The sequence below is a fragment of the Pollachius pollachius genome (assembly GCF_949987615.1).
Source record: "Pollachius pollachius genome assembly, chromosome: 6".
Lineage (NCBI taxonomy): Eukaryota > Metazoa > Chordata > Actinopteri > Gadiformes > Gadidae > Pollachius > Pollachius pollachius.
The window spans coordinates 18,275,882-18,296,471 of record NC_136939.1 but is presented as its reverse complement, the minus strand read 5'-3'; the positions used below and the strand labels follow the sequence as shown (position 1 = coordinate 18,296,471).

Below are 20,590 nucleotides of genomic sequence, written 5' to 3'. Positions count from 1 at the left end.
CTCACCTCTGTAAGAAACTATATACTACATGAAGCTCACCCTTTTAAGATACTATATACTACATAAAGCTCACCCTTGTAATATACTATATACTAGATGGAGCTCTCCCCTGTAAGATACTATATACTACATGAAGCTCATCCCTGTAAGATTCTATATACTACATGAAGCTCACCCCTGTAAGATACTATATACTACATGAAGCTCACCTCTGTAAGAAACTATATACTACATGGAGCTCATCCCTGTAAAATACTATATACTACATGAAGCTCATCCCTGTAAGATTCTATATACTACATGAAGCTCACCCCTGTAAGATATTAGATCCTACATGAAGCTCACTCTTTTAAGATACTATATACTACATGAAGCTCAACTTTTTAAGATACTATATACTACATGAAGCTCACCTCTGTAAGAAACTATATACTACATGAAGCTCACCCTTTTAAGATACTATATACTACATAAAGCTCACCCTTGTAATATACTATATACTAGATGGAGCTCTCCCCTGTAAGATACTATATACTACATGAAGCTCATCCCTGTAAGATATTATATACTACATGGAGATTGCATTTTGAAAATAAATCTTACAAATGTGTGTACTGTATGTTTACTCTGAATATCCTCCTTATAAAGGAGACTCTTAATGCGTTGTTGTAGCCTTTATGCAAACTTTAAGTTAATCCGTCTTCTACCTTCCAGTATAACCGGGTTGGAACCTGTCCGTCACGTCTGGGTCTGGACGGTAAGGGTTTCGGTTTCTACTCACCTGAGCAGGCTCAGCAGTGAGGAGACTGAGGAGTGGGGGTTTCTCTTCACCTGAGCAGGCTCAGAGGCGAAGATTGGGGGTATCTCTGTGAATGTGCTGCTACAGGAAGGAAGGCTCATTGGTTCATTTTCTGGTTGCTTGGATGTTTAGTATTAAGAATGCTAATGCAGGTTACTGGTTCCTTCTCATGTAACTTTGTTGGTTAATCTTATTTTATAAATCCACACAGATTCAATCAATAGTTTGATGTCATCCATTCTTTAATGATCACAGTTGAAGCACATTATATAAAAGGTTATTTACATTGATAATTTAAAGGGGCAACACACAACCTTTACATGAATGCGCACACAATCATTAACTTTGTCTCCCAACACACACACACACAAACCGCACTGAGATCATCCACAATAGTAGCAACATACATTTAAAAAAATGAAAAACCATCTAAAACCGTACAAACGTAGTAAAGTGCATGTTCAACAGACCGGTAAAGACATGTTGGGTTCATGTCCACAGTACAGGGAGACGCTGCACTGCTCAGAGGCCCACAGACGTCTGTTTGAGACGCAGCCCTGCTAGTCTCGCCCACGCAGGGCTGTGCTAAAAGAAGACCTCCCACCCAAACCAAAAGATCCAGACTGGGAATAAAAGACCCCATCAACAGCAATGAAAGACATATTACGACCGACCCCCCAGGGAAAAAGACAAGAAGTGACCAGGACTGTACTAAACTCCTCCCGGCACCAGCCCTGATGAGGCCAGATCTCTTTTAAAAGATGGGATACATCTACAGTTTGAATTCAATCAGCGCCATCTCTGCCTTGAGAAGGCCCAGTCGATGAGCATCAAGAGCAAGGATGATTTGGAATGGCTCCCGACCTCCAGGTGTCCCATCACGAGCAAGGATGATTTGGAATGGCTCCCGACCTCCAGGTGTCCCATCACGAGCAAGGATGATTTGGAATGGCTCCCGACCTCCAGGTGTCCCATTATGAGGAAGGATGATTTGGAATGGCTCCTGACCTCCAGGTGTCCCATTATGAGGAAGGATGATTTGGAATGGCTCCTGACCTCCAGGTGTCCCAGCGGCCCATGAAGCTGCTCAGCAGATTGGCCTCAGACCAACTGAGGTATTGTGTCGTTGTCACAAACAAACGGCTGATTACAACCTGCCTCTTTCTTTCCTTTACTCGTTTTCTTTTACCATTCTCTCCTTTCAGAGTAGGGCTCAGGTCAACATGGCTGGCTAGGTGTGGCTGTATTCATTCCCTCCTCGTTCATTCATTCACTCTAGGTGTGGCTGAATCTATTCAGCCCTCGTTCTCAGCCTCGCCGGGCTGAGGGCATCACGTTCCTTCAGTTCTAAACATCACAAAGTTAGAGATGCTGATTAAAAGAAATTTGTCATGGCACACAAATTACCAACATTGTGCTTCCTTTGTTGTCCCTAGGGGCTGACTGAAGGCTCGGACAGGCTCACAACACTCCTACGGTCGTGCTCGGTCTCTGGCGACCGGGTAGAACTGGATGTCTACCAACAAGCGGGGGAGGCAGAGGTTTGGACGCGTTTTCTTAGAAACAGAAGGTATGTCAGGTTTTGTGTAGTTCAAACGACAAATGTGAATTGTGTATTTCCCTCTTGTGCACACACATTTAAAAAGTCCCCTTTTTACGTGGGACCACTGCTTACGCTCAAAAGGGCAAAGGTCACAGGATCGAGACAGTGTTGCGGATCAAATTATAAATGTCAGCAAGAATGTTTTACTTTAAGGCAAGAGGCTAGGTTGGTTTTGCTAGAGCAGGCAGACGACAACGCTTGTTCCCATCCCCTTCCACACCGCTGAACCCCCTCTAGGGGTCACATGGTGTGGTCCAGGGGGTCCCAATATGTGTCACATGGTGTGGTACAGAGGGTCACATGTTGTGTCACATGGTGTGGTACAGAGGGTCACATGGTGTGGTCTGGGGGTCACATGGTGTGATACAGAGGGTCACATGGTGTGGTGCAGGGGGTCAGGTGGTGTGGTAGTGGGGGTCACATGGTGTGTCACATGGTGTGGTACAGGTTGCTCACGCTCCGTCTCTTCAGCCTCCTCAAAGGCTGGGTTCTTCCATACTGCTGCCTGGTCGCCATGGCGATCAGCCCGAGAGGCCGCAGCGGGGTGGGGGCGGGGGGCAGCGGTCCCGAGGAGGAGGAGGAGGAGGAGGAGGAGGAGGTGTAGCCTTGGACCCGCTGCTTCTTCTTGGAGTCGTCGCTGCCCCCGTGCAGCGCGGGGCGCTCCGCCACGCTGGGGGCGGCGGCCGCGGAGGCGGGCCTCGGGTCCCACTCGCTCAGCTCATTGGCCAGCAGCTCCAGGCAGCCCAGCTTGGCCAGCGAGGCCGAGCGCTTCATCAGCGAGGGGGGGGTGAGCCCCGCCTGCCGGATCTTGGCCTCCACCTCGCGGACCCTCTGCTCGACGCCGCGCCCCCACCTGTTGGCGCTCACCTGCTGCAGGAAGGCCCCCAGCTCCCGCAGCGTCGCCCACGTCCCCCTCGTCCCCGGCCCGTCGGCGAGCCGGCCCCAGTCCGACGAGTCCTGCTCCGTCACGCCCTCCAGGCACAGGAAGTCCACCGAGGAGAGGGGGGGGGCCGAGGAGCAGAGCAGAGAGGGCTGGTGGGGGTGGTGGTGGTGATGGGGGGACGGGGGCGAAGAGGTAGAGAGGGGGGGTCTCTCCGCCCGGTCCTCCTCCCGTCGGACCTCGACACCCGCCTCCTGGGAGCCGCCGGCGACCGGGTCCAGAGGGCCGGAGGGGGGGTCTTCAGGCGGGGACGGGGGGGGGAGCTGCGGTCGCAGGCGGGTGCAGGAGGAGCCGGCCGGCGGGGGGGGCTCCTGCTTCATGCGCTGCTCCAGCTGCCGAGTGACGCGCTTCACGGAGCCTCTCGTCCAATCCCTGCACAGAGGAGCGCCGTCCGGCTCCGCCCCCTCCTCTTTGGAGGGGGCGGGAGCGTCACTGGCGCTCTCCTGCTCCTTCGCCGCCGCCGGCGGCACTTTCTCCCCCGCCTCCCACTCGCTGCCCTCGTCCTGCTGGCCGGGACGCTCTGATTGGCTGACAGGCGGAGGAGGCTTCAGTTCTATGATCTGCACCCGGAGCAGGTCGTCCTGGGAAGGAAGTAAGAGAGAACATGTTTAGTTTAGAGGAGAACCGTAGTGCCAACGCACGCACAGCGGCCATTTAATGTCCTCATCCTAAAAGGAGGCTGAGACTCAGACGGCCACCAGGGGGCCCCGGAGGCTCCTCCTCCACCACATACGTCAGCCGGGTTCTCTTTTGTCCCGCTAATACACTTTAGCACATCCCTGGAAAACATGAAGCAGGCTCTGCAAGGAAAAGCTCGGCCTCACCTTTTTGCCCTCCTCCCTCTCCCTCTGCCCGTCGCCCGGCCCCTCCTCCAGGGGGGGCCCCTGGCCTTCTTTCAGGGGGCCCTTAGACTGGCCCAGAGGCTTCTCGTCCTGGGACAGACCCTGGAACTTCTCCCTGGCGCTGAAGAAGTTGATGTGGTCCGTGGTTGCGTCAGCAGGGGCGGGTGTCCCGTTCTCCGACGCTAACCCGGAGAGGCGCCGTGCACGACCCGGTGAGGCCTCGTCGGGGACCTCCACCCCGCGCCGGCCGGGGGCCAGAGGCGGCGCCTCCAGGGGCCGCTCGGGTGCCTCGGCGCTGAGGGCCGCTGCGGGGGGCAGGCAGTGGACGGAGAGGGGCCTCTCGTGGACGGCGGCCGCGGAGATCTCGGTGGGCAGGAGGGCCAGGGGCCCGGCCAGGTCCTCCTCCGGGGCGAGGGGGCCGTCGGCGAGGGGAAGGGGCGGGGAGGCGGGCCCGGCCGAGGGAGCGGGAGGGGTGCCACGCGGCAGGAGCGGGGCCGCGGCTCCGTTCAGTGCGGCCGGCGCGGCGGAGCTCGGGGCCCCCCGGGGCCTCGGGGCCGGCGGCCTGGCGGTGCGGCAGGCGTCCAGGGTCCCGGTGTCAGGCAGGCTGGTGGACTGGGACGGTCCCGTGGGGCCGAGGGCCGAGGGCCCCGGCGGCTGCAGCAGCTCCTCCAGGGTGGGGGCTGTGCTACTGGCCTGTGTGAGGAAACACTTTGATCTTCACACTCACAAGGGGGACCAGATATTACTGAGGACTCACGGACGCATGGATGGAGACAGAGGACAAACACACAGGAAGTCAGAGGTCAATCTCTCTCTGCATCCAGGAAAACTAGAGAACCTACTGACAAAGGAGGATAGACTAGAACAGAATGCCTCCACTACGTTTTGACTTACCTACATAAATCCCACATTCACTCTACCGAATTAGATTCAAAACGGACGGCGGCTCCAGCATTGATCATTATCTGGAGCTTTGAGAGTTGTTTAGCTTTGGATGGCCTAGCGAAGCACAGAGCGGACAGAGATGGACTTCAGACAGGAACGTTTATGGTCGCTTATGCAAAGGCTTTCAAGGTAGAAGATTCAGATCCACAAAACCTGGCAGAGGAAAGTAGTGAATCTTCCTGACCTGGTTGTGGGGGTCAGAGGGGCCCAGGCTGTTGGCGGAGGGCTTGGACAGGGGCTCGTGGTGCTCAGAGAGGTCACTGTCAGAGTGCGAGCGCCACAGCTTGTTGTGCCTCTGCTTACTGTGGAGGAGCAGAGGCGAGAGGTCAGGACGTGGAGCAGGCCGACGCTCCTTTCAGGGTCAATGCATTTAGGAAGCGCTTTCAAGCAACTCAAGGGATGCATGCCTGGTAGAATGTATTCCAGCCAGGTAAGCAAACCGGGGTGTCCGTGAGTGTCTGCTTATATGTGTCTTTGCGTGTGTGTCTGCATCTCTGTATGTGTGTGCATCTGCATGTGCGCGTGTGTGTGTATCCTCGTGTGTATTGTGTGTATCTGTGCGAGCGTGTGCGTGCGCGTGTACCTGGCCAGCAGGATGCCCTGGTACTCCTCCAGCTGCTTCATGAAGGAGGGGTTGGGCTTGGTGACGGCGCGGAGCTCCTTGACGTAGCGGAAGGCGCGCTCCAGGTCCCAGCCATACTCCTTCATGGCGTAGGCGATCACGGTGGACGCCGAGCGACTCACCCCCATCTTGCAGTGCACCAGGCACTTAGCCCCGGCCTTCCTGCGGAGCACAGGAGGAGCCCTCGCATCAACAGGGGGAGTTTTGGGGAAGAGAGACCGCAAAGGAGCAAAGGAGCACATGGCGGAATATCACTGCCAAAAATAGAGAGGAAAACTTAAGTTACACATGCCTGCACACAAATTGTTATTGTGAGCTTGTTTACTGCTGGTACACCCAGTATTCTTCTACTCGTGAGAGCAATAATATAGCCTGCTTGGAGAAAGTGATGCATTGTGCGCTTATGAAGTGAAGCAGTACGCAACTGACGACCCATGGCTATGGCTTGGAGAGAAAATGCTTTCAATAATAATTTGTGTGCGTGGATGTGCTGATTTTGGGCAGTGATATGCCGCCATCCCGGGCCCGAACACAGGGCCGTTGGTGGTAGACACCTCCATGGGCCAGCACACGGAGCCATGGCCCACAGGAGGCCCTGGGGGGGGGGGGGGGGGGGGTTATGCACTCACTTGGCCCTGGAGATGAACTTGTAGGTCTCGTTCCAGTAGGCCAGCAGGTCCGTGGCTTCCTCGTCATACACGCGGATGTTGTGGTACTCAAAGAGGCCAGGGAAGAAGTTGTCGATCTCCCTGGTGACGTTCAGGATGTACTGAACCCTGAGGGCCGGGAGCAAAGAAGACAGAGCTAAAGGACGGGCCGTTCAATGTTGTAATAGTGTCTGTTTGTCGTGTAGCAGGCCGTTCTGCGGCCTGCTACACGAACCAGTGGTAGCAGGTTCACGGCCTGCTACCACTATTACAACACTATCTCAAAGGCAAAACAGGTGCATCTAATGTTTTAGTGTGAATATTGAGAAAATATATATCCAGTGTCTTCATCTTACCCACTGTTCTGCAGCTCTTCCAGATTGGATGCATTCCACTCTGATCCCTGGGAGAAGAGGAGGCAGACAGGTGAGTTGGGACTCGGCCAAATGGCCCTTCTTCAACAGACTATGGCCACCGTGAGGACCTACCAGGTAGACGTGTTCGAAGATCTCTGTGGGGCTGTCCATCTGACCCAGGATCACAATCATCTCGTTATCTATGTACTCCTTGAACTCCCGCAGGTTACACGTCATGGACATCTCCAGCTCTGTTCGGATCTGCATCAACATCAAGTTATATAAATACACATATTCACAAACGGCTCCAGCTTTATTCTGATCCCCACACACACACACACACACACACACACACACACACACACACAGACATTTGGAAGCATCACCTCTTTGCTGGTGACATTCTCCAGATCCTTCTGCATCATGATCTCCTTCAAACTGTTTTTAATGAGCCTCTCTGTCCGCTCTCTCTCTGTGGGTCTGGAAAATAAGAGGCCTTTAGAAAGTGTTGACGTAAACTATAAACACATCAACTATAAAGACATCATCCATACATCTTGGCATGCATGACTGTAATAAAAGACAGCTGAAGTAATGACCGTTTGACTATTTAATGGCGACTGCAACCGTGTCTGCTCATACGTCTGTATACGTCTGTATACGTGTGTGTGTGTGTGTGTGTGTGTGTGTGTGTGTGTGTGTGTGTGTGTGTGTGTGTGTGTGTGTGTGTGTGTGTGTGTGTGTGTGTGTGTGTGTGTGTGTGTGTGTGTGTGTGTGTGTGTGTGTGTGTGTGTGCCTTACAGAAGAGACCACACATCACCCACAAGCACGCTTGTTCCAGAGAGGAGCAGTATGAATGATTGAACTGTGGTTATAGGATGGTAAGGGTCAAAAAAACACATCCAAAAGCAGCAGAGCACCTCTTAGAGGGCCATTCGTTGAGCCTATCTTTATGTCTGTACGCCATGGATTAAGACCCCCAGCGTGACACCACGGCACGACAGGGACAGGAACTCACACGTCGGAGAAGAGGTTGGGCGAGTCGGCGCGGTGCGACTGGACGTCCTGCATGGCGTTCCACTCGTTGATCCGAAACTGGTCCGAGGACACCTGGCTCTGGTAGTAGCTGACCCACGTCAGGAAAAGACTACCGGGGAAGTAGTTACGGCAACGGGCCACCTCGCACGCCTTGTGAAGCGACTGCAGCGCCGACCTAGAGAGAGTGAGGTCGAGAGAGAAAGAAAGAGAGAGAGACAGAGAGACCACAAGAGAGGCAGACACAAAGACATTTTACAAATAAAAAAATCCCTGAAGGTCCAATCAAACAGGAAAGAAAAGCAGCGGTAGACAATGTGTTGGAGAGTCTCCTGGACTCACCACATGGCCTGCACGGACACGGGCTTGAAGACGTGCACTCTGGTTTCGGTGGACACACTGAAGCCCCTGGGACACGAAAGAGAGACGAGGGGGGCCCGGATGAGATGGGTCACAGAAAGCATATGTGCCAATAGGCCAGGACTCCTCCTCTCTATTGATCCCATCCCATTTTCAGAGTCCCCAATTTAAAAAGGAGAACATCTAAGGTGGTACAGGTTACCGATTAAATGCCGTTCACCAAGATGTTAGCTAGTCTTCTGCCGGACTTTAGATACTCATCTAAAATCTGATTTGTGAAACTATCCAACGCTAGATGTTGCACGACCCTTTGAGACTGTTGAGAAAGGGAGGTTGAGGAGTGCATGTTGTGTGCATGTTGTGTCATGTCATGTCTTCCTCACCCGTCTCCATCCAGATGTATGCGGGTGTCGCTCCATAGTGGTAAGACCAGTCCCACAGAACAAGTTAAGCTAAAGGAGAAAATCAAACGTTCAAAACGTCACATTATGCCCATTACGACATATAACCATCCCTACTAAACACGGCACGGTTCATCCTCATTCAGTGTTATAAACGACCATCACAAAGTTGTGCTCTAGATGACGCCAGCGGGCTATGACCCCCCCAGGCCCCTGCCCGGGCCCCCAGCCTCACCTCTCTGGGGGGCAGAAGTCCATCCCCAGGACCAGGCTCTCCTCCGTGTCCTGCCGCCCGTTGGTGGACACCACCACCATGTAGCGGGTCACCTGGGGGTGGCTGCTCTCCAGTCGCACCGCCTGCACACCACCAGGGCGGGGTGAGGAGGGCGCACATTAGGACTGAGTGGGTGACTGCATGTCTCTGTGGGATTAAATGTGTCTGTGTGTGTGTGTGAATGCATGTATCTGTGTATGTGTGTGACTGCATGTCTGTGTGTGTGACTGCATTTCTGCGTGTGTGTGTGTGTGTGTGTGATTGCATTTCTCTGTGTGTGTGTATGTGTGTGACTGCAGGACTGCATGTCTGTGTGCGTGCCACGTGCTCCTGCGTCTCACCAGTTTGATGTTGTCCTCCGGTCTGAGGACGGTGAACATCGTCTGCAGATGCTGCTGCAGGTCCCCTGGAGGAAGGAGAGAGAAAACAATTAGTCAACATTCACTCCTTCAAACTGGTTCTGCCTGACAAATGAGCCGAGTCAGGCAGAACCAGTCTACATTCCCATTCTAACACGTTCACCATAATGTGGGTCTTCTTCTGGTTGTTGTGGAGATGAGGCCCTACGTTGTGCTTTGGTCATAAGACCATCCCATATTATAATATGACATCAGCCAAGGCCGGTCCGGACCAGGACCCCTGCAGGCTCCAGTACGACACTCGAGCTGAACTCGGTAGCACGGCAGCAGACTCGTGGTCCCTCCAGACCACCTCAGGGTCCTCCAGACCACCTCAGGGTCCCTCCAGACCCCCTCACCTCAGGGTCCCTCCAGACCACCTCAGGGTCCTCCAGACCCCCTCACCTCAGGGTCCCCCAGACCCCCTCACCTCAGGGCCCCTCACCTCAGGGTCCCCCAGACCCCCTCACCTCAGGGCCCCTCACCTCAGGGTCCTCCAGACCCCCTCACCTCAGGGTCCCTCCAGACCCCCTCACCTCAGGGTCCCTCCAGACCCCCTCACCTCAGGGTCCCCCAGACCCCCTCACCTCAGGGCCCCTCACCTCAGGGTCCTCCAGACCCCCTCACCTCAGGGACCTCCAGACCACCTCACCTCAGGGTCCCCCAGACCCCCTCACCTCAGGGACCTCCAGACCCCCTCACCTCAGGGTCCTCCAGACCCCCTCACCTCAGGGTCCCCCAGACCCCCTCACCTCAGGGTCCCCCAAGACCCCCTCACCTCAGGGTCCTCCAGACCACCTCACCTCAGGGTCCTCCAGACCCCCTCACCTCAGGGACCTCCAGACCCCCTCACCTCAGGGTCCCTCCAGACCCCCTCACCTCAGGGTCCCCCAAGACCCCCTCACCTCAGGGTCCTCCAGACCACCTCACCTCAGGGTCCCTCCAGACCCCCTCACCTCAGGGTCCCCCAGACCCCCTCACCTCAGGGCCCCTCACCTCAGGGACCTCCAGACCCCCTCACCTCAGGGACCTCCAGACCACCTCACCTCAGGGACCTCCAGACCCCCTCACCTCAGGGTCCCCCCAGACCCCCTCACCTCAGGGTCCCCCAAGACCCCCTCACCTCAGGGTCCTCCAGACCACCTCACCTCAGGGTCCTCCAGACCCCCTCACCTCAGGGTCCTCCAGACCACCTCACCTCAGGGTCCCCCAGACCCCCTCACCTCAGGGCCCCTCACCTCAGGGACCTCCAGACCCCCTCACCTCAGGGCCCCTCCAGACCCCCTCACCTCAGGGCCCCTCCAGACCCCCTCACCTCAGGGTCCTCCAGACCCCCTCACCTCAGGGTCCTCCAGACCCCCTCACCTCAGGGTCCCCCAAGACCCCCTCACCTCAGGGTCCTCCAGACCCCCTCACCTCAGGGTCCTCCAGACCACCTCACCTCAGGGTCCCCCAGACCCCCTCACCTCAGGGCCCCTCACCTCAGGGACCTCCAGACCCCCTCACCTCAGGGACCTCCAGACCCCCTCACCTCAGGGCCCCTCCAGACCCCCTCACCTCAGGGCCCCTCCAGACCCCCTCACCTCAGGGCCCCTCACCTGCATGTTTGCTGCGCAGCTGGGAGAAGCGTGAGGCGGAGGAGGGAGTGGAGCCGTTCCCTCTGGGCAGGAACACAGCGGCGCCTTTTACCGTCAGGAAACTCTCACTGATGCTGAGAGAGAGACGGAGAGAGAGAGACATAAAGAGACAGAGAGAGAGACACAGAGAGAGAGACAGACAGTTAGGATCTGTGACAAATTTTTGATATACAACTTCCATATGAGCCCATGGAGTCTTGTCATGTCTATGTCATGGTGTTTGCCTGCTCAACCTCAGCCCACCGTTTACGGTCTAGCCTCTGCAAATATCCAACAAGACATTACTAGGTGCAGCTCTCCCAACAAAATGGCCTCCTTCATCTCATCATAGGGAGCCTGCTGCCCGTTTCCATGGCCATGCGCTGCTAATACAATTCAGGAATCCAAAAATGTACCACTTAAATGTACCTCAAAAATGTACCTCAAACTGGTGAGCACGCAGACACATTGTACATTACCAGCTGTCATTAAAGTCTAACAACTGTACTCTAAAAGTGTGCATTGTTAGCATTATGAAAATTAGCAATAAAATAACTTCCATGCCTATAATAAGAGTATATGGTAATTAGTTATTTGGGTTTCCATAGTAACTGGAGCTAGCCCTGGCACCAATGAAAGATGAGCATAATACAGAGTAAAGCTTCGAAAAGATGACCCAAAGACACTCCGGATACTGCCATTGACTGCTTCAACGAGTGTGTAGCCTACTAGCAGGTCATGTGACCCCTTTACTGGGCAACATCAGCCTACATTTCAAACTGTCAAGACCTCAGATTCCAACATACCGACGTGTCAGAGCAAGTAGTTCAAGTAACACCTGTGTTATTTATTTGCTGGCGTGTAATCAAGACAGTCACTGTTGACATGTTGACTCCACTCCACCACACATTCTGGAGTTTGCTTCAAAGAGAACTGTTGACATGTTCACGAGTGAGCAATTCCTTCTTATTAACAAGTCCTGCTGGTTAACGAGTCCTGCTGGTTACCTCACGAGACAGCATGAGCAGGGACTGCGCTGGTTGTCACTGTACTTGATGCCGTATCCCCCACATTTCTAATAGTGAGAGTCCTACAAGATAGGCATACTTATTTATTCTATTGATTTCTAAATATTTTGGAGCATATCCAACTCTGACTGTACCATGTGAATCATTTTAGCGAGAAAAACGCTTGGACATAAGCGTATGACTGGACTGGTAGTCATACTTACTACCAAGGTGCGTTTGGATACAGTACTTTTAGGTTTAGGTGAAATCCGTGCTCAACATATACTATAGCAGTATATAGTCGATGGTCTGCATTGTAACGCGGCCCAGGGCAGAGCTACGGGAGAGAACAACTGGCTCACTCCTGCCTCACATTGATCATCAGGCGGTATGTGTTTTGTGATCTTCTCCCTGGAGATCCGGGTCAGACGAGGAGCATCTGATCCCGGAAATAGCAGGTCATTCCTGCCCGTGTTCATGAATATCGGAAAACCAGTTGGCTCCCAGGAAGGAGCCATGGAGGAACAGGACTGGTCTGCTGACCTATGAAGTGGTAGCCACGACAACCAACCCCTGGGGCTTGTTCTGCGGCGGGCCGTCGGGTTGTTGCGTGTTAGTTCACGTGTGACCTCGCAGGGCACCCAGTCAAATTTCAAGCTCATCTAGATTTACGTATTTGCAAGTCGAAACCCATCTTGAGTTACATATCCCCAATCACTGATGAAAGACCGGATGTGGACTGCATAGACGGGGACACAAGAAGCCCCTTAGTTTAGTTAAACGGGGGGAATGTCGAGCACCCATCCTATGTCGGTCTGTGTCGACCCTAGCAGTGGGCAGCTGCACTTAGAGACATCATCCTTCTGTTTCAATCTCCGTCGTCTTCTATGGATGTTAAGTACATTAAATGTTCTTACATTTGTTTTCTTCCTTTATCCAGCCCTGTGAATGGCCCTGTGTTGGGTTTGCTAGGTAAATAACGTGCCTCGCCTGATCAGTGAGTCAATATTAATGTCTGACAGGACGACAGCTGAACAACTTCAGGAAACCAAGCAAATACTACCAAGTTATTGACCACCGACCTAGTGTCCACACTCTGCTCTGCGTGAAGGACTGGTCATCTACCGTAAAGAGGGGTGAGGACACTGAGCAACGATTAACAATGCTATTTGACTTATGGTCATTTAATGTGTGCTTTAAGTTTTACACCCCTACCCAGCACTCAAGGCCTGCCCCCAGTCCACCCCCAGCCAGCCGACCAGTATACTCTATACATTCCAACCCCTTCGATATGCCTTGACCTGCACAAATAACCACTGGCCTTGCAGAGTTCAGAAGAACAGAGCTCAACTAACACACATAGGAGGTCCCTTCACTCACATACTTACAGGAGATTTCTGCCCTCTGGTGGCCAGCTAATATAATGCAGTTTATGTTGGAGGACAAATATATATATATATATATATATATATATATATATATATATATATATATATATATATATATATATATATATATATATATATATATATATATATATATATATGAAAGAACAGACTATACTTAAAAAAAAGACCATGGCGGGGGGGGTAATGCATGAACCGGCACTAATTACGAGAACCACATGGACAATTTCAACAGTTGAAATGCTTGTGACATCACGGCCCCTTAAGACAGGACTAATGTGAACACTGTGTACATTTGATACTACGGGGTAGGTATCAAGTCCAGAAGTACATTTAATACTACAGGGTAGGTATTAAGTCTAAACGTCTAGAAGTACATTTTATACTACAGGATAGGTATCAAGTCTAAATATCTAGAAGTGCATTATATATTACAGGGTAAGTATTGGTCTAAACGTCTAGAAGTACATTATATACTACAGGGTAAATATTGGTCTAAACGTCTAGAAGAACATTGTACACTACAGGGTAAGTATTGGTCTAAACGTCTAGTAGTACATTATATACTACAAGGTAAGTATTGGTCTAAACGTCTAGTAGTACATTATATACTACAGGGTAAGTATTGTCTGAACGTCTACATGTATTTTTTTTAAAGCAACACGGCTCTTAAATTGTTACTCAATCATTGTAAAATAAAATTTTTATATGCCAAAATGAACATATTTACATAAACATTTGAACATTGGTGTAATTGTATTTTATAGCTTATATAAGCTATAAAATACAAAATAGCTTGCTTATTATCAACACAACTTTTGAGTCAGGCAGAGCCATTTTAGATAGCCACACATTAGTATTAGGCTAATATTGTATGATAGTTCAGCTCACACAGCCGAATCAGAATGTTATTTAATTTTAAGGACTCTTTGTGGAGTTATGGTGTGTTCCTGAATCCTCGGACGCCAGCCTTCCGAGTTGCACGTTTGACGTCACTTCCGGTCTCGGAGCATTCATAGCGTTCCTGTTCGTCTCTGTGATTGTGTCATGAAATTGGCTAGTCGTTGTTTATTGTTAGCTACATTAGCCTCTTTAGCAAACCAGCCCGAAAACAAACAACACAACTTTACATTGCACGCACAGCAAGACCATGCAATGTATAAATTGGTGCCCGGAATAAAGTAGCAATGTAATCAAGTGTGTAAGAGCATTTAAAATCGACATTAAAATGACCTACATGGTGCAAATTCAAAAAATAAAAAATCTCTTCATGGGCGCAACCATTTTGTTGAGAGCGTCATCACTGCTCTCGGTCTACTCTCCGATTTTCAAAAGATGAAGACAAAAAGGGGGGCGTGCCTTCGAGAAATGCCGCAAGAAAGCTGGGAGATCTTCGACTTTCGACTCGGAATTCTGGCGTTCAAGGATTCAGGAACACACCATAAGGTCCCAAGGTGGGACCTTCACATTGAATCAACCAAATCAGAACACGGCCTTATAGTGAATTTGCTTGCGTTTGCTCACACCGGTTTTAACCCGGCTAACCCTTGGATTAGTTTTACATATTCTCAGTCAAGGTTCTCACAACTGGATGAATGATGACAGGGTGGGGCCAATATAACCTCTTTCCTTTCCACCAGGGACTGGCTCAGTGCTCTAGTCCTGGTCCCAGACCAATATAACCTTGTCCTTCACACAGGGACTGGATCAGTGCTCTAGTCCTGGTCCCAGACCAATATAACCTTGTCCTTCACACAGGGACTGGATCAGTGCTCTAGTCCTGGTCCCAGACCAATATAACCTTGTCCTTCACACAGGGACTGGATCAGTGCTCTAGTCCTGGTCCCAGACCAATATAACCTTGTCCTTCACACAGGGACTGACTGAGTGCTCTAGTCCTGGTCCCAGACAAATAGAGCACCCCACAGCATCACTGGCTCGGTGGTGGTGAGTTAGATGGTTGTGTGGTGGTGAGTTAGCTGGTTGTGTGGTGTTGAGTTAGCTGGTTGTGAGGTGGTGAGTTAGATGGTTGTGTGGTGGTGAGTTAGCTGGTTGTGTGGTGGTGAGTTAGATGGTTGTGTGGTGGTGAGTTAGATGGTTGTGTGGTGGTGAGTTAGCTGGTTGTGTGGTGTTGAGTAAGATGGTTGTGTGGTGGTGAGTTAGCTGGTTGTGTGGTGGTGAGTTAGATGGTTGTGTGGTGGTGAGTTAGATGGTTGTGTGGTGGTGAATTAGCTGGTTGTGTGGTGGTGAGTTAGCTGGTTGTGTGGTGGTGAGTTAGATGGTTTTGTGGTGGTGAGTTATATGGTTTTGTGGTGGTGAGTTAGCTGGTTGATTGGTGGTGAGTTAGATGGTTTTGTGGTGAAGGACAGCCTTTGACTTACCTCCTTGGCTGAGAACGACGGTCTTCCTCCCCACTACCAGATTCCTTAGGAGTGAAAAAAAAATTAATACTTAATGACTTATGAACCCTCATAAGCCTAGTTATCTGTACTAGCAAGGCTGCTGCCTGTTATTGTATTAATGTAGAAACTAGTAAAAGACAAAGTATTTGTGCCCTCTTGCTGTGTAAGCTATTCAGCTTTTTAAAGACACACACACACACACACACACACACACAAACACACACAAACACAGACAAGCCTGCCTCACAGACAGTTGCATATATTCTTACAGCATAGTTAAGAGGACTAGCCTTGACATGATCACAAAACAGATAATTATGGGATCATAACAGGAAGAGATGTTTATACTGATTATAGCTCACAAGACTTGACAATATAGTAGATCTCAAATAAATCTGTACAGTGTTGAACAATTGCAGATGGCTGTTGAGGACAAATTTTAATTTGTGTTCAAAATATAAAAAAAAAAATATTTCCTTCATCATCACTAGCCCTACTCAGATCTAGGGCCGCAGTTATCATACAATTGTTTTTATAAGCCTTCCCGCTCTCTGAAGCTATATCTATAAGTATATATAATGTCAGTTATCATTCACATCGAGTAGCGAAATCGACAATGAATACTAGCTGAGGTGGAGCTACATCCACTACTCACTCCTTTGCATGGGGCAGGTGTGGGGCAAGTGTTGATGTAAATAAGTAGTAGGGCCTGAAGTTCACCCGTGTGACAAAACCAAGCCAAAGCATTCCCAGTGCCGGAGAGGAACAGGAACAGGAACATGTCTGTGACAGGAGAAGGGCCCTATCTCTGACAGGAGGACCATGTCTCTGACAGGAGGACCAGGACTCTGACAGGAGGACCAGGTCTCTGACAGGAGGACCATGTCTCTGACAGGAGGACCATGTCTCTGACAGGAGGACCAGGTCTCTGACAGGAGGACCATGTCTCTGACAGGAGGACCAGGTCTCTGACAGGAGGACCAGGTCTCTGACAGGAGGACCAGGACTCTGACAGGAGGACCAGGTCTCTGACAGGAGGACCATGTCTCTGACAGGAGGACCAGGTCTCTGACAGGAGGACCATGTCTCTGACTGGGGGACCAGGTCTCTGACAGGAGGACCAGGTCTCTGACAGCCTGGCCAGGTCTCATCAGATGATGGCTCTCTCCGTAAACACTTGATGGAAAACACATGACGCAAAAATTTGACGCTCGGCTTTCCGCTCAAGCTATTTGCTTTTGATCCGTTTTTTAGTTTGGACTATAGAACAAATAATATATAATAATGCCATAATGCTGAAATATAACATATCTCTGTTCTGCTTGAAGGCCTCAGAAACCTTCAACCAGTCAACTTTAGAGATCAGCCTCTGGAGAAGACTGATTTTAAGAACGATGATGGTTTTTGCATTTAAGCAAATGGTATCGGGTTTCTCCAAAGCATATGCAAATGAGTAAGCTATATGTCTATACCTGTGGCTCAGTAGCTCAGCCAAATTTAAATCCTGCCCGGAGCCTTATTTACATCACTTATATTTATGAATTTATAGTAGTCTTAGCGGTTAACAAAGCAGAGCCTATACGGCCATGATGCCTACATGTTACATATTATGTTGGACTTATCCTTTATGGCTAGGTTGTCATGTGTATGCTCTGACCCCCTCTTGGGGTCACTGGTCATCTCCAGACTGCTTCAGAGGGTTGTAATGAGCATGAACATACACCACTCATTTCACTAAACCACAGCCGGCCATGACACAATCTGACATTAGACTGTAAAGAAGCGATCAAGATCAGAAAGGTTAACTGAAGCTCTGTTGTGATTTATATCCTCAATTGTCCAGCTCTACCATGAACCGTGAACGTATTCAACCTGTACTTAAGATAAACCACGGTTGGAACATATTCATTGTCTTCTCAATTGCCACAAATGATTACATCCCATATAAGACTTATATATATACATTTGGGTATTCAAATATTTAAATATTCAAATATTTATTTGAACCTCATGGCACATTTAAAGTGTGGCCATTCATGCTGCAGTAGGATCAGAAGCTCCTTCTGCTACGTTCACATGAAACCAGGGTACACATCCGACTGGAACAATTTCAGGGGAAGGTATCAAGATAGTAAAATGATGCGAGGCCAGCAAAAAATAACGGCAGCAGTTACGGCAGACGCCTTTTCTGTCCACGGGTAAAATATCTTAACTCCTTCACAAGGAGAAAACATGGCTGCAGTGGACAATGAGAAGCTTGTCATTTTTGATTGTATAAGGGCATGCATTACGAGAATAATAACAAATGAATAATTGCATTAGTATATTAAATTCCACGTCTGCCTGGCTCCAAGACAAGGCCTTATTACTGCTGGTTGTGACATCACAACAGGTACCTAGTCCAACTTGTTCATTTTTTCCCATAACAATCAGCAAGGGCTACTTTGAAATCAACAACAATAACATTCTAACCAGCAAAGTCAAGGCTTAACTAGGCAAACATGCTCTTCAGAATAGTCATTATTATGATATTGAGTGAAACGTCCTATGACAATCATGAAACTGATCCTTTCAAATCACCCAGCCTTTGGTCTCTGCATCTCCACTGAACAGTATCCCTGATCCCTGGAAGGTGGGGTGGGGGGGGGGGGGGGGGAGCAATGGTGTCTGTCTTTGCGTGATGAATCTTGTCCCAGAACTTTTCATTGGAAACATACATTAACGTTTAACAGTGATTATGATTTCATTTGTGTACAATTTCATTAAAAAGGTGAAGTTAATTCTGTCGTTGGTCTCTTGTGTAAGGAGAGACAGTTGAAATTAAGAAAACCCGGCAAACAGGTTTGTCTGCAGAATGCAGAAACATGAATGACAGGGTCTCATGCAAGACCGCATGACCAAACAAAAGGTTAGTGACATTAGCCGGCAGAGGTTAGTTGTTTGGGGTTTGTAGGAGTGACTGTGCACACAAATGCATGTGTACACACACAGCCACAAAAGGTTCCCCGTCTCGAATAAACACTGATGGCTGCAATATAAATCGGTTTGTCACAAAGAAACAAAGTATAATGAGGACTGCATAATATTCTCTCAGGCCCGTACCAAACATCTTCCGTAAATAATATGCTTTAGCTATTATTCAAATAAAACAGCCATTGTACGATCATGCATGGAAATACTGACTTGCACTACACATCTTGACAGGAAACACGTTAATTACAAAATATGCTCTACATAGTTGCCGGCTTAACAACAGCCTACCTTCCTGTGTAACCTTACAGGAAACACTGGAATCTGCGAGACCGATTTGAGTATGAGCAGCCTTTAAGGTAAACACTACAGACCCAAGACAGAATGAGTATGAGCAGCTACAGCCCCAATATGTGCAGATTGAGTATGAGCAGCCTGTACAGTGAACCCTACAGTCCCAACATGATTGAGGGAAATAACTGGCATTGGGCCTTGAATTTAAATTGTCATGAATATGCCGGTTTTCTCTTCCGGATGTCTGGAGGTCTCACCTTCCTGTATTTTAACATAACAACACCCTCAAATACCGTGGGGTCTGATAAAGACCCGCAACCATAAAACACGCATACGTGTCATCACGAGACACCGTACAGGCGGAAGATTGACATCTGTCCAACAGTAGGACATAGAGCAACATTAGGACTCAGAATTATAATTCATTCGGAGAAGCCATTCTTCTTTGCAGCTATGCCACATTTATTTAAATTTATTTTTGACATCTTTTCAAATCCCCCATTCATAAAGATGGACGTATTATTTTAAAATTAATACATTAGCCATGACTGAACTGGTGCATGTGTTATTAAGCAGCCGTCATAACGTGTATATTGTGTGTTCAAATGCATGTGTGAACGGGCGGATTCAATCGCAACATAACTTTACCCAAGCCTATAAATATAACGAGTTATAATGACATATTCATCTTCAGGAGAATGATTCTGCTACTCAAAATGAAACGATATAGTATACGCATGCGTACAACTACAAAGGCAAGGCACTTCTGACTAGCAAAACAGCGGAAATGAACCCAAACCGCGTCGAGGGGTCCGGCTGGGGGTTAGAAGACAGAACGTACCGACACGCAGGGACTGGAGCTGGTGCTGGGGGTCGGGGACCGCTGCACGGTGACCAGCGCCATTCAACGAGCGGGAAACACACACCTGAGAGACGGCGGCGACACGCGCATAATGCTTATGAGAACCAGCTGAGCGCGAGCGGTCCTTCTCTCGTCGCAGGCTGTTTCCTCTCTAGGCCCATCGTACGCATGCGCACCAACCAATAGCTGTCAATTGCGATTAACCCTTTATTTGCTGGAGGCCAACGAAGAATGGTTGAATTTGAATTAGGCCTATGTACTTTGACTACATACTACTGAATGAACGTCTTAGTCCCTGAACATGCAAGAACAACCCACCAACTTTGTTCAAGTTAATTGAAGTGGCCTAATTAATTTGGACCTCAGAAAGCGAGAAAGCCCCTATCAGCTGTCTGTCTGTCTGTCTGTCTGTCTGTCTGTCTGTCACTCTCTCTCTCTAGCCGTTCACCCAGTTGGTCACCAGGCATATCTTTTCTTTGTTTGATAAGTGATGCATCAGAGAACATATGATGGCACTATAATAGCGAAGGGATGTCGTTTAGAAGATTAATATAAGTTGCAACAGGAGGATTTAAAGGCATTTGCAGGTGGGATGTGTGGTTGGTGATTATCCAAAATGTATAATATGCGGTCATTGTCAAACATATGAACATATCCGTGTATAACATATTGAATAACTATGGTGCATAATATCCAGCAGAAATTAGCTGCCTGCCAGACAGGATAGGTGCAGGAAAACATGCAAACAGAGATAACAAGGAATAAGAGGCTGGCCCTTTCTGGTCCATTTTCCGCCATCTGGTGGATTATT

At 49.7% G+C, this 20,590-nt stretch overlaps 1 protein-coding gene across 1 annotated transcript; it reads right to left on the bottom strand.

Moving 5' to 3' along the window:
* Positions 1 to 1,655: 1,655 nt before the first annotated feature.
* ssh2b (slingshot protein phosphatase 2b) lies at positions 1,656 to 19,919 on the bottom strand. Its single transcript, XM_079737913.1, has 16 exons — positions 19,759 to 19,919; positions 15,633 to 15,676; positions 10,821 to 10,933; positions 9,166 to 9,230; positions 8,786 to 8,907; positions 8,533 to 8,601; positions 8,132 to 8,197; positions 7,773 to 7,967; positions 7,141 to 7,234; positions 6,887 to 7,015; positions 6,755 to 6,801; positions 6,381 to 6,527; positions 5,713 to 5,913; positions 5,314 to 5,431; positions 4,167 to 4,877; positions 1,656 to 3,923 (listed from the first exon to the last, which is right to left on the bottom strand). The coding sequence occupies exons 1-16, from the start codon at positions 19,819 to 19,821 to the stop codon at positions 2,832 to 2,834; spliced, it is 3,276 nt and encodes a 1,091-aa protein (XP_079594039.1). The 5' UTR covers positions 19,822 to 19,919; the 3' UTR covers positions 1,656 to 2,831.
* Between the last annotated feature and the right edge of the window lie 671 nt (positions 19,920 to 20,590).